The sequence below is a fragment of the Pterocles gutturalis genome, unplaced genomic scaffold (genome assembly GCF_000699245.1).
Source record: "Pterocles gutturalis isolate BGI_N339 unplaced genomic scaffold, ASM69924v1 scaffold50967, whole genome shotgun sequence".
Taxonomy (NCBI): domain Eukaryota; kingdom Metazoa; phylum Chordata; class Aves; order Pterocliformes; family Pteroclidae; genus Pterocles; species Pterocles gutturalis.
In genome coordinates, this window is record NW_010117445.1 from 1 (window position 1) to 13,703 (window position 13,703).

The 13,703-nt window shown below is 37.7% G+C and overlaps 1 protein-coding gene across 1 annotated transcript in view; it reads left to right on the top strand.

Annotated features, from left to right (window-relative positions):
* The first annotated feature begins 1,779 nt into the window (after window positions 1-1,779).
* Window positions 1,780-13,703, top strand: part of KDM5A (lysine (K)-specific demethylase 5A) — a 48,212-nt gene continuing 36,288 nt past the window's right edge. The window contains exons 1-6 of the mRNA XM_010075777.1: window positions 1,780-1,851; window positions 2,888-3,010; window positions 5,182-5,352; window positions 5,837-5,971; window positions 11,872-11,977; window positions 12,524-12,612. Coding sequence (XP_010074079.1) covers window positions 2,891-3,010; window positions 5,182-5,352; window positions 5,837-5,971; window positions 11,872-11,977; window positions 12,524-12,612 — 621 coding nt within the window. The 5' untranslated portion in view covers window positions 1,780-1,851; window positions 2,888-2,890. The remainder of the gene's footprint in view (window positions 1,852-2,887; window positions 3,011-5,181; window positions 5,353-5,836; window positions 5,972-11,871; window positions 11,978-12,523; window positions 12,613-13,703) is intronic.

Sequence of the window (13,703 nt, forward strand, 5' to 3'; positions counted from 1 at the left end):
GAGCGGTGGGTGTGGGGACCGGGGGAGCCCCTTCACCCACTCCCGGTGGTCGCTGGGGGTTTCGTTTGTCGCCTTCCATCGGCCTCGGTAGCCGTGCCAGGGACACCAGGAACCGTATAGGCTTTGACCTCAGAGCTGGTTTTTGCAGAGGGTGCTTTGGAGCAGGTAGTGCACGGCGGTGTCCGGGACTTCACGCTCTTTTTACTTAAAAAAACAGAACCAAACCAAATCAAACTCGGCAGCCTGCTTGTAAAACCTGCTAAGGCATTGTAGGTGAGATCAGGTGTTTATCCTGGAGTGAGGAGAGGGAGGGTATTTCTTTGTAATGTGTTATTGTTTATGAAGATAATCTTTAAACTGTCAATAGAAGCGCGGCCAACCTGTTTCTGCAGGGGAATTATGTTTACACATAGCAGTTGAGAAGGTAGAAGCTTAATCTCTCTGATGACTTGATCATTATTTTATGATGACTTGCCCTGTGACCTGGTAAATGGTTTAGGCGAGAACATAAAGCAATTTGGCAGAAGGCAGTTAGATCACTTAATAATTAAAGTACAAATAAACTTTAAATATATTTGTAAAAAAAACAGAGTTGAAAATACTGAGAGAGGAAGAAACCTGAAAAGAGAGCATGTAACTGAGAACAACTTGGATACAGGTTGCTGATTGGATTTCATGATCCTTCCTCTCCTTCTGACCTGTCTGGGTTGCTGGAATCTGTTTAGTTGGTTTAATGACATGGTGAAAACTTAACCTCCAAGGGGCTGCCCTTTCTAAAATAAGCAGAATGGCTTAGGTTGAGAGGCCGCAAGAAACTGATCCAGATCCTGTTCATTGAGAATAACTAGAACTTTCCTGGCCACTGAACGCATTTGTATTTCTCCATGATTGCTCGGCTGTTTGCATTGCAGGGTTTTGCAGGATGCAAAGGTTGATTTGCAACCTGCAATAAGGACGAAATCAGACACTTTATACTAACCTTACTGATTTATTAGTCTTTTCCATTATTAGAAGTTGTAAATATTTTGTGATCGTGCTTGAGGCCTTTATATACTGCAAATAATAAATATTTAGTGTGGCTTGTCCACCCAGAATGGGGTGTCCTTACTCTGTTGTATTTACTGCCAGGTAGACAATCTACTATAATTTAAGCTTTCTTAAAAAGTACTAAAAATCTGAATTATACTTGTTTTGATGTTGTAACACAGTTTTCAGAGATAAGGCTGCGAGGCACTTGTGGTTGAACCGACTGCTGACTGTGTTGAGAAAGTCGTTGTTTCAGGCTGCATTTCTATTAAAGAATTGGACTCTTGCTGTGTGGTCTTATCTTTATTGAAATAACTGTAGAGAAACATGAAAAAGCTAGGTGTGTAATAATGTGCTTTATTTGGTGTCTGTCAGTGTTGATGGTGAGAGTTTTGCCATGTGCAGGATATATGGAACTTTAAAAAAAGTAAATAAATGGCCAGCAAGCTACAGGGTATCATATTTAAACTCAGTATGAGGTAATGCATACTGAAATGCTTTGAACCTTGTTTTCTTTTATATTTGTAATTCTGTGAGGATCTTTTTCTTTGAAGTAAAATATTGTGGGAAGAACATTATTTTAAAAAGCACAAGAATGCCATAAAATTGGAAAATATCACCAGTTGTACTGAGAAACTCGATTACTATTGGGAGCTTGTTTACGCAGACATTGTTAGGGTTGTCTGTTTTGTGCATTTTTTTGAGAAGTTTCTTGAAGCAATAAAATGTCTGTCTCTCTCTGTTTAGGACTGGCAGCCTCCATTTGCATGCGAAGTACAAAGTTTTCGTTTCACTCCACGAATTCAGCGCCTGAATGAACTGGAGGTGAGCTTTTCCACTGTTGATATAATTTTGTGTTTGCACTGAAAGCAGTAGGTCTCCTTGCTTGAGATTTGCCTCTTGGCAGGCTTCTGGATGGGGGGAGACTTTAGAAACCCATAGACCACATCAGTGTTTATACTTGGCAGTGTTCATATAAAATAACTCTCCATGGCTTTGAGAAAAGTCTGTTTTTTATTTTATTACCCAAAATAACCACAAGAGTTTTTTGCATTCAACTGGAAATGTCTAAAATGAATGCCAAGCACCATGTTTTGTAGTAAGAGCAGCCAGTGTCTGGCCTTCAGAGCTCCACAGGCAATGATTTTTTTTTTCTTAAAATATTTACCGCTGTTCTGAAGCCTCTGGTTACCTTATGCTTTCTTGATGATGCCTTTTAAGCCTTAAAATGAACTAATTTTTTTATAGGCTTGTTGGTTAATTTTATGGTTCAAATATATATGGGAGTTTTCTTGAAAGCAGTATGTGTTCCATTCTGTCCTGGTTTTTCCTTTTCTCTATGGCATTTCTCAAAGCCTTGCTCTGTTCATATACCAAAACGTCATGTATCATTTGGCTTGTAATTGAGTCTCCTTGTGGAAAGTGATTTGAGTACTCCAGAAATACTCAAGGGAGGAGGCCCTTCTGCATGGTTAAGGCATATATAAAAACTGTTGGTAACTCTCCCCCTCCCCCCAATGTATATTTTAATAATTGCTCTTGTGTTTCTCCCTGGAATGCTGATTTTTCAGAAGTATACATTTTGGTTTCAGACCAAGAAATTGTTAGGTAGGAGTTTGTTTATAGGATCTTAAATGCAGAGAGAAAAGCATATACAATTTTCGGTATAATTTTCTGTTGTAAAGAAACATTTTTATGAATATTTCAGGGGTTTTTTTTTGTATGACTAAGAAATACCTCGCTTGCCAAGTTGCACTTTGAAAATGTAAACACTATAAAAACTTGTCATGTGTTTTCTCAGGACTGTAAGGTATTATCATGCTTGTTTTGGGACATACGTCTTTGTCTTCATTCATTACAGGCAATGACAAGAGTGAAGCTGGACTTCTTGGATCAGTTAGCAAAATTTTGGGAACTCCAAGGATCTAATTTAAAAATACCTGTGGTAGAGAGAAAAATACTGGATCTTTATGGTTTGAGCAAGGTGAGTAAGCAATTGTAGGCCTTGATCAGACAGGGACCTCGTTTTTCATTCAAGCTCAAGAAGCCAGGCAACAGGGAGGGCTTGTTTTACAGCATTAATCTCGTTAATATGGAGATTAAATGAGAGAGTGGAAGAAAAACTATAGTGAAAGAAAATGTCTAAATTGAGTGGTTATGGCAGATGTGTCATGTACAGTTACATCGGTTGCCTTTGGTTGGATTATGTGCAGCATTTATTTGTTCCCTTGTATGCAGCTTGAACATCCTGATGTCATCTGGCCACTTGCTTTTTAGTTCTCCTTTGTTACATGTGGTAGAGCTGCAGGAGTTTGAGGTGGTTTTCGAGAAGGCAACGGAATATCTGCGTGCAGTTCAGCTCCTGACCTAGCAGTTCTGTAATTAATTGTTTTCATTGCTCCCTCGTCTCTCTCAATAGAGGTTCTCCACATGACATGAACATACATTGTTAAGAATTTATAGTGTAAACTTACAGAATAATTATTTTAATTTCCAAAACAGGCTAGGCTTAAGGCTGGCTAGAAATTTCTTACTACTATAGTTATGTTTGGTGTGTTGTTTTTCAAAGTTTGCACACAAATTAAATCTCTCTTGAAATTTGCTTTTGCACTGGTGAATACATGTACTTTTATAAACTTACCTGCTAGGGATGGATTTTAATATAAATAGGTACATTTTTAGTTACAGTGCTTCTAGGTTAGAGCATCATTTTCCATTACTCATCAAGATTTCTTTCTCCTAGGTAAATAAAAATGTAGGGATCTGAATAGATTTTATTTTTAAGGAAAGAAGTCATAGTCTTTTGGACAATCTGGAGTTGCTGATGAAATGCAGAGAAAAGCTGAAAAAATGTCTTTCAGTATTTGTTGTTTTTTTATTGTCATGTCTATGGTGGTTTGCTGGGATATGTAGAGTATCAGTGGTACTGGGAAATATCTGTGTCGCTGTTGAGCTGGAACATTTTAGTTGACTGCAGATATGCAGGTCTAAGCTTATTTAGTTACTTAGTGGCTTCTCTAGCTGTTGTTCATGTATAACTTCAGAAATAAATTTTTCATGGTCATTTTGAAGATAAATTGAAATTTAGTAATAGTTTTATTAAAAATCATTTTTCTAGTACTTTGCTGTAAATATGAGGAAAAATAATGATCAATAATATTATTGTTTTACCTAATTGTAGCTATCTCTGATTACAGGAGGAAGCAGAATTAACTGCTTTATTATTCACTGTCACAGTTAGACTTTTCAATTTACCTCAGCCTCAAAAGTAGGCTGTAGATTTCACTCCAGTAACAAAATGTTTTTGCATTGAGGTTTCTAACAGTCTGTGAAACATTAAGCATGGAATTTGTTTCTCATGTGTAAAGAACTGTAATGTAAAACTACACTGTTGTAGAAATGCTATTAGTCTTACAATAATATAAATGAAATTACAATCCATTTGGGTTTTAAGGTACTTGGCAGTGAAACTGTAAAGGGAATGGAGGCAGTGGAAACGTGGCCAGTGTTTCTGAGGAAGCAACTTGTTATGATCATTGCTTGGAGGCAAATGGTCTGTTGTTTTTCATTCTGTGTACATGTTAGTTGTATGTAAGGAGTGATACTTCTGTATGTGAATCACTAGGCTCAAACCAATTGAAGTCACATGTGAAAGCTGGACTGACTTAATTGGAAGGTAAATTCAATTTATCCTCTTTTTACAGTAGTCTCTCTTCCATTCAGGGTTTTGTGAGAGTTTCTATAACTCTGAAGTTGTGAGCTCCAGTGCTCCCATCTGCCTGGGGTCTGTTAAAATGGGTTTCACTTCTGGCCAGACTTGTGTTTTGGATCAGAGTACAGGTCTGGTGAGAGTTAACTTTTCAGTTTCTTCTGATGTTGGGGTTTGTATTCTTTCCAACACGTCATAAATCTTAGCTGTTGGACTCCTCCTGTCTAGGACAGTATGCAATTTACATTTACTAGGAAAATTGTCATGTTAAATGTATTAAGTGCTTAGTTATTAAAGTACTAGTCCTTCAGGAAACAAAAACTAAATTCAGGATTATCTAACTTTTTAATAGAACCTTTTAACATTTGGTTGGTTTAATTGATTCTTGGTTTATGCAAGGTGGTGAGAGCAGCTCAAAAGCCTTAACTTTTTTATTTGTGTTTCAGATTGTTGCCAGCAAAGGAGGCTTTGAAGTAGTCACTAAAGAGAAGAAATGGTCTAAAGTGGCAAGTCGGCTTGGCTACTTGCCAGGAAAAGGCACAGGGTCGTTACTCAAGTCTCATTATGAACGGATCTTATACCCCTATGAGCTCTTCCAGTCTGGGGTCAGCCTTATGGTGAGGCACTTCTCTTTCACGATATTGAGAGGGGACTGAAACTGCATGTAGAATACTACTTCTTGTTGCATGTGAAACTAGGACATAGGGTCTATGCTTTTAGAAGCTTTAGCTATGTAAACAAACCTAGAATGACCCTCATACTTACCTGTGACAGAATTATGCTACAAGTTGTAATATGACCTTGTGTAGTTATTTTCTGGTAACCATTTCTTTATAGGACTGAGACCAATACTATTGGGAAGGAAAATGGGGAAAAAGATTATATGATTGATTGGAAAGATGTCATTCTCTCTCTCCTGATAAGCTAGCAGTTGAGATTCAGTTTCCTTATTTGTTCCATATTTGAAGGGTGCGTGGCCTCTTGTCCAAATAGCATGTGTAATGCTATGTGATTTTACTCATCCTGTGTTTTAGCAAACAGGGTGGAATAATTAGCACTGCCTGATCAATCAGCCTGGTGTTCTGTGCTCTGATCCTCTAGGGCATCCAAAAGCCAAACTTGGACCTTAAGGAAAAAGTGGAGGCTGAGGACCTCACCTCAGATGCTCAGGCTTCCCCAAAACAGGCTTCAAGAATGAACGTTGTGCTGAAGAGAACCAGGCGGGTCAAATCCCAGGTACCCCTGTTAATTGGTTCTTGCAGTCAGAGAACACTTATTGCTTCCACTCGTGCAGCAGCATTGGCAGTACAGCCCACAGCCTCTGTGTGGCTGTGGGGTCCTGCTCAAAAGCACCACCAGGAAGCCCTCTTTGTTTAGATAAAATCCAGAGATGGATAGCTCTCTGAGGGCTGGTTTGCTTATGGGAGGTGCTCTGTTTATCTGAAAACTTTCAGAAGCTGCCTTTTGTTTATTGACAGGTGGCCTAGGTACCTTTGTAACGAATATATTTGTGAAAACTAAACAGATAAGCTATTTGTGTAATGATGCTGAAGATTCTGCTTGTGCAAAGTTCGAAAAGTTCTTTAAAACTTTTTTTTTTTCAAATGTACCCTTTAGCTACACAAATGCAAATATGTGTAGATAAGTCTTTGTTAATTGTGGAAATTGCACTTGGGACTAATTATCTCATGTTGCACAGACTGTTTTTCTGAAGAAATGAAACAGATATGTGGGGAGATGCTCAGTGATGGTTGGAACTGTATAGGATTTCCACAGTTTTTCTACTGAAAAGCAGTTTCTGTTCTGGATGAGAGTTGTTACAGGAACTTCTCGTGTTCTACGAGGTGATATTAAATCCTGGGAGTACTCCCCAGTAAATCTCAATTCAAAATGAATCGCCACCATTTTAAATGCTACACCATTAGAAGTAATCTTGGAAGCTTGTCCTGATGGCTCTGTTGTTTCTGTTGCACTATTTACAGCAGGCTTTCACCTTTTGACAAAGATTTTTATTGCAGGCAGCTTCCTAAGGTTCTTCGCAGCAGGTCTGGTGGTTCCCTGCGGCCAGTCAGCGGAACATGGATGAAAGCTGGTTTTATATGCAACAAGCTTGCTACTTGCTTGGTGCAATTCTAGACTTATTTTAAGCACCACAGAGTTTTTTCAAATGCTCTTAAACTGCTTTTTTTCCAATCTGTTTCTTGTGATTGAGATATTTGAGTATGCTTTTAAAACTTTAATATTTTTCTCTGATGTCATGATTAATTTAGTCTAAATTGTCTTTTTTTTAGTCTGTTTTCTCAACTTACTGAAGCTGACTTGATGTTATTTATCATGGCCATATAACAATGCATCACACAAGCAGTCCCAGGCTGTGATCTTGCCAGGTCTCTTGAATCATGTATTGTTAGTGAGCTATCCAGAAAAACTGAGCATGCTGCAGGAACTGCAGCAGTCATCTGTTATGTGAAATTCTGCTCTGAATCTGAACAAATCTTGTGGGATAGTGCCCGTTTGACCTTTTTTTCATACATGGTATAAAAGTCTCACTACGTTTTAAGATTCAGTGGGATCTTTTCTCCTGCTGATTTCAGTAGAATAATGGTACTTGTCATTTCTTCTTGCTGGAAAATATTATTCTGTTGTGATTCTGGCACAGTATAGCTGCTTTATTTCATTGAAAGGGGCTGCATTTCAGAAATGAGAGACATGATTCTACTTGGATCATCTGCAAAAAGTAAAAAAAAAAAAAATACATATATATATATATTTAAATGCCTTTTATTAGGCCTGTAGCCGTGCTGTCTTTTAAGCATTACAGTTAAAATGGCTGAAATGAGCTCTTAATTGCAGGAAAACCTCAACCTATTTGCATAGCCAGGAGAAGTATTTTTTGGCTGTGTTGGAAACTATGTGTAACTCTAAGTCAATTTTAGAAATGTATTTAGAAACAAAGATTTGTCCTCAGTAGTCCCAAATGGTAGAAGTGTAAATATCTGGGGAATGTTGAGAAATTGTTCCAGATTTCAGTGCACCTCCTTATTGTAGATGGGACTGTTTATTGTTTGAAGTGCATACCTGGAATTGTACCAGAGATTGCCTAGATAGTCTTCAGAGAACAGGTAATATGAAAGTAATGTAAAAACCTGCTAAATAAATGTAATTTTGCCCTAGCTGGTACATTGGAATGATTTATGTGTAGTGCGCCAAGTAGTCCAATGACTGGGTAGTGAGCATGGATAACTACACTGACCTCTGCATCTCAGTAGCTTTCCTCCAAATGCTAAAAGTACTTTCCAAAAATGCTCTGCATCTTCGTCTTGCAGATAACTTACCTAAGAATGGGTGATGAATAAGAGAACATAGTGATCAGAAATCACTGAAATAAACAAAGATCCTAAGCAGTGGAAGGGGTGGCAGACTTTTGTAGTTTTACCCTGGCTGGGTGTAAAACGCTACAGCACTGCTTGCTCACCCTCCCCCCTCCTGGAGGTGGGGGAGAGAATTAAAGGGGTGAAGGAAAAAGAGACTTGTGGGTTGAGAGAACAATTTAATAACTAAACTACAATAATATTGGAAATACTAGTAATGATGATAATAGTAATATATACAAATTTACAAATGAGTGATACACAGCGATACTGCTCATCACCCCAGTGGCCAAGGCTCAGCCCGTTCCTGGCTAATGATCCCAGAGCAGGGAGAGTCCCAAAACCACAATCTCAGAACAGAGATAAGAGCCTGAGTATCCGAGAGTGAGGGGTGACCCAGAGCAAGAGAGAGAACTTCCAGACAGAGCCTCATCTGTATACTGGGCATGATGTACATGATATGGAATAGACCATTGTCCCATTTGGGTCTCAATCCTAAACCTAGAGTTGAATCCTAGGCTAGTAATTGGGGCTGTGCTCCCTCCCAGCTTCTCCTGCCCCTGCAGACACTGGCACAGCAGAGAAGCTGAAAGGTTCTTGACTGTGCTGCTATAAACGTCAGTATGTTATCAGCCTTCTCCTGAACAGCACAAATCCAAAACACAGCCTCACACTAGCAGCTATGAAGAAAGTTAACTCTGTCCCAGCTGAAACCAGGATAAGACTTTTGAAAAGCAAATTTTTGAATTTTTAGAGAAAGTGAAAAATGATAGAAGATAGGGAATGAGAATTCTCCTATGTGAAAGATGCCTTGGGAGTCTTTGGATACTACAGTCAAATGTCAGTTGAATACATTGTTGCTGAAGAGGAAGAGGGTGATTTGTTGATGAGAGATTCTGTTCAGAAATAAACTTAATACTTCATTCTCTTTTCCTTTTCTCTGAAGAAAGCTGTCACAAATAAAAACCAGAGAAGGGCAACTGTATTACTAAAAGCTTGTAAAGAAAAGGACAACAAAAAGAATTAATTCAGATCATGAAAACAGGATATCCTTAAGGAAAGGTTAAATTTAGGAGAATACTTCTTTCTTAGAAAAGGGTAGTATAACTTCGTAGATGATCTGTTAGGGTGTATTTTAACTGGCAAAGGATTTGTCTAATGAGGTTACATCATGATGATTTCTGGTAGAGAAAGGCAGTACTGGAACAAAAACATAATGAAGTGCTGTCTTTTCAAGAGGTATTAACTTATCATCCAGAGAATTTTCTGAAAAATTAAAACCAATTTTAAGTAGTATATCTGCTTTCAGGTTTCTTTTACAGATTTAGTTGACTGCAGAATAACAGCATTAATGTAATAAGCTTCAGTTTTTTTAATTTGAAAGATTTCCCTGCATGGAAATAATTGTGTGAGACAAAAAACCTGTGGGAGATGCTGACAAATGTCCAAAACACGTAAATATTTTGATTCTTGGTTGTAGCTATTCTGGTCTTGTGCACAGGGGATGGAGGGGTGGGGATGCAAATGTTTCAGAGTTGATGAGGGTAGGACAACAGAAGAAGGTAGTATGTGAATCCATTGTCACTGGATCATGTTATTAGGATTTGCTCATATACAAGAAAAGCCTTTCAGTTGAGAAGGTAAAAGAAGAATGTGTCTACACCCTTAAGGAAAAAGAAGAGCTGAGAATAGAATCATGGTTTAATCAAGTTAATTTCACATATATGAAAAAAATGCAAAACTGTGATGGAGTTTTGTGTCATTGGCAAAGAGAAAATGGCAAGGAGTGCAGGATTTCTGCTTCCATGCGTTCACAGTTTTGAGTTTGGTGTTTTTATACAGTCTTAAAGGACACAGCAGAAAGACTACTCATTGAGGCTTCTGAATGTTCTTGGTATTCACACCTTAAGCTATCAATATCCTGGCAGTGTTCGTAAGGTTATATAGGAATCTGATTTTTTTAAAAAAACATTTCAATTTCAATATGCTGACTGTTCTTTTTGAAAACTGTATAGCTTTTTCCACCTGAGCATGGATGGATTGCATCCACTTAGTTTTAGTGGAATCCATCTGGGCAATGGAGTTGTGAAAATATATTTAGGCAGTGCATTTTTAAAGAAAACTATAAAACTGAAGAAAAGTTGCTGCATGTTAATGGTTTACTTTTAGTAAATACGATAGTAAAATTGTTTTTCATGTATAATTGAGAAAATTTTCGTAGGTCACAATAGCAGGAGAGAGAAATCATGGAGATTGATCATAAGTGTTGCTGAAATGGTGGAGAACTGAGAAGTGTAACATGGTTGATTTTGTAAGATTCTATTAGTTGACAGAATGCATGAGCTATTAGTGAATTTCAAATGGCAGCTGAGGGACTGTGAAGTCTCCAGGTGGTAGGCTTTCTTGTACAGCAAAAAAAGTCAGTGTTTCCTTGTCACTCGTTAGCCAAAAAGTGAGGAGATTATGAGGAAAAAAACCAGTTAGTGTGCAATTTCAGAGTGGGCTTGCAAAGTTGGTAACACACTTATAAAGTGAAAACAATTTAATAGCAACATAGAATTCTTAAATGTTAATTAGAATATCAGCAGTCATCGGTTTGGCAAGATGCTGGTTAGCATACTGCGTACACAGTTCAGTGGGAACAGGGACTCTATATATCACTAAAAATTGCTTAGAGTGATAATGCCTAGGAAAAAATATCTCTTTTAATGTGTTCTGGAAGGAAGAATAAATGGAAATTATCTTTCTTTTAGCTTTATTGCAAATGCATTTGAACTTGTTTTTTTTTATTTGTTTATTTATTAAAAACAATGCATGTCATCCTGGGGGAGCTTATTTCATGCATGATATGTCAGGCCATATCTCTGTGGAAAATAACAGGTGAAGTATCATCAGCAAGTTACTTGAAGGTAACCTTGTTGGAATTAGATTTGTTGAGATCTTTCAAGATGAGTGAATTTCAGAAGGAAAATTGCAAATGATGACAATTCAGTGGTCTTCTATATCAGTTGAGGTTTTCAAAGTATAAGAAGGCAACATAAAGAAAAATACCAAGGTGACTGCATTTCAGATAAAAACAGAATGTGGAGGTTCTTTTTGCTGTTGGGTTAGTGGCAGTGATGTGGGAAAATGAGGTAGGTGAGTAACGGGAAACAAAAAGAAGTTCAGCTGAACAGAACACTCCAGGAGACAACACTGGCAGGGGGATGGAGTTGTCTCCTAATGAGTCTTTTCATCTCTGATTTTGAGATTGGAAGGGCACCATGAGTAGCTGTGGTTTCAAGAGTTGTACTCATAACATTTCATCACAAATAAAACCAGGAGCAGCTAAGTTTAAGGAAGTAGGTTGGGACTCATTAGTGTCATGTGTATGTGTCTACTTAAGCAGATAAAATCCTATTGAAACAGCGTATGTGTTAACATCCAAGCGCTTGACTGAATCATGGTGATACTGGTGTGGCATTTTCTTATTTTTTGCTAACTGTCAAACCTAGTTCTCTTACTTTCTGTATAGGTGACTTTCTGTGGTTAATCTGTAAACCTAAATGGAAAATAATTGGGAAGTTGGGACAAAAATGCTGTCTTTTATTCCATTTGCATTTGTTCATTGGCTTTAGGAACAGAAAAATGTGTCTCTTCATGCCTCTGTTTCCTTTCTTTTGATGATCTGATTTTGTGGGAGGGGGGAATATAGACAAATTATGAAGACACCTGGAGGGGAAATATTGATGGTTTGTGCTGATGTGGTCTTGTTTTTATTTTCAGGTGGAGACAGGAGAAATGAGTAGAAATACTGAACTGAAGAAGCTGCAAATCTTTGGAGCTGGACCCAAGATGATGGGACTGGCGTTGGGAGCAAAGGATAAAGAGGGTAATTAAATCTTGGGCTCATTGCTTTGTAAAGTAACGAGGCTGTTAAATCTTTCTGCGTGTCTCTAGATACAACATTAAGAAGTAAGCAAATCATTATAACTGGAAAAAAGAAAGCTAAGTATTCTAGGGTTTCATTCATGAGAGAGATTTACAGGGTGCTTCATGTAACTTGGCACAATTTCAGCTCTTTATGTATTGTGTAGTAACAATAACAATTAAGCAGCTGTTGGATGAACCAAGTAACTGAAAGGGAAAGCAGTATTTGATGGTACTGAAACTGATCCTGCCAGCTAAGGGCACAGATTATGAGTGTAATTTGTGCTGTTTCACGAGGCAGTTGGGATCACCTGTGAGGATAAGCAAAATATGTTTTCCTAATCCCTGTTTGGTTTAGATTGGCCAGGTATAACAAGGCATTTTTGTTGGCTTTGTACTATCCATTAGATTCTGATATGAAAAGCAAGGTACCAGGCTGGACACTTGTGTTCTTTTTGCCAGGTAAGTCTATCTTGATGTAATATGAATAACTTTATTTTAGTGCAAGATGAGGTGACACGAAGACGCAAGGGAACCAGATCAGAAGCATTTGGAATGCAGATGAGGCAGCGCAAAGGAACTCTTTCTGTCAACTTCGTAAGTCTAATTCCTTTGCTGTGATTTCTGATAATAAGAAATTAATTGATATACTAGGAGTTTTTTCTGAAACACCTCCCCTACCCCGCCAAGTAGATGAGTGGATGGATGCTACAGCAGATGATACTGTTATGGGAAGAATAAACAGTATTTTGAAAAATAATGTATGTTCAAGGTTTCTGTTTTGATCTTTGGGACAGAAAGAATGTTACAACGTGAAGGTACTTCCTCATCATCAGTTTGGGGGCTTGCTTTGCAACACGCTTCTTGCATGCCTTCGGTAGCTCACTTTGCATTTGAGCTCCCCTTTGTAGAACAATTATAATACTACTTTGCTTCCTTAAAAGATGTTTTGAGGTGCTCCAGTACTTCATGAGTTTGTTTTTCAGCAATCCCAGCTTCCATGTCTTTTCTACTTTGAGTTTAAACAAGTCATTATACAAGTCCATGCAAAGAAACCCCTTCAGGGGAAAAGTGAAATGTTTAACGCACTGATGTTTGACCATGGAAAAGCAGTGTATAGTTGTTCTTAATGTCTTTCATACTACATACATTTTTACTTTTAAAGTGTGATAATTTAGCATGTATATACAACCGTCAATGAAGTTGTGTGTTTTTAATGTCTTAAGAATTAGGGTCTCTTCACTAATAATTCAGCTGTTGTTTTTTTCTTAGCATGTGAACGCTTGAAAGAGCTTATTTTAGATTTCAGTACAGAAGGCCAAGGCAACCAAAAGTCTCTAGTAATTGTATTTTTATATGTGGAAGTGCCTCCTGGGGAAAAAAAAAGTGGGAGAAGTTGGATATTTAAAAACAGATCATTGTGCTATTGCAGCTAAGTTAGAGTTTGTGTGACTTGAATTTTTTAAATTGTGCTAAAACTCGAGTATATTGTGTTCGTAGGCTGTGTAAGTGTTGTGACCGTTTTGTTTAAGTATGCTTTAATTTAAAAATATTTTTATTTAGTCTCTGTTTCTTTATAGAAAAATGTATTTGTTCCCTCCTTCCATCTACTCCTATTTATAAGAGAAAATGAAAATACTGTAACAGCAGAACTGCTATTTTGGAATTGTATTGCTATAACTATAACC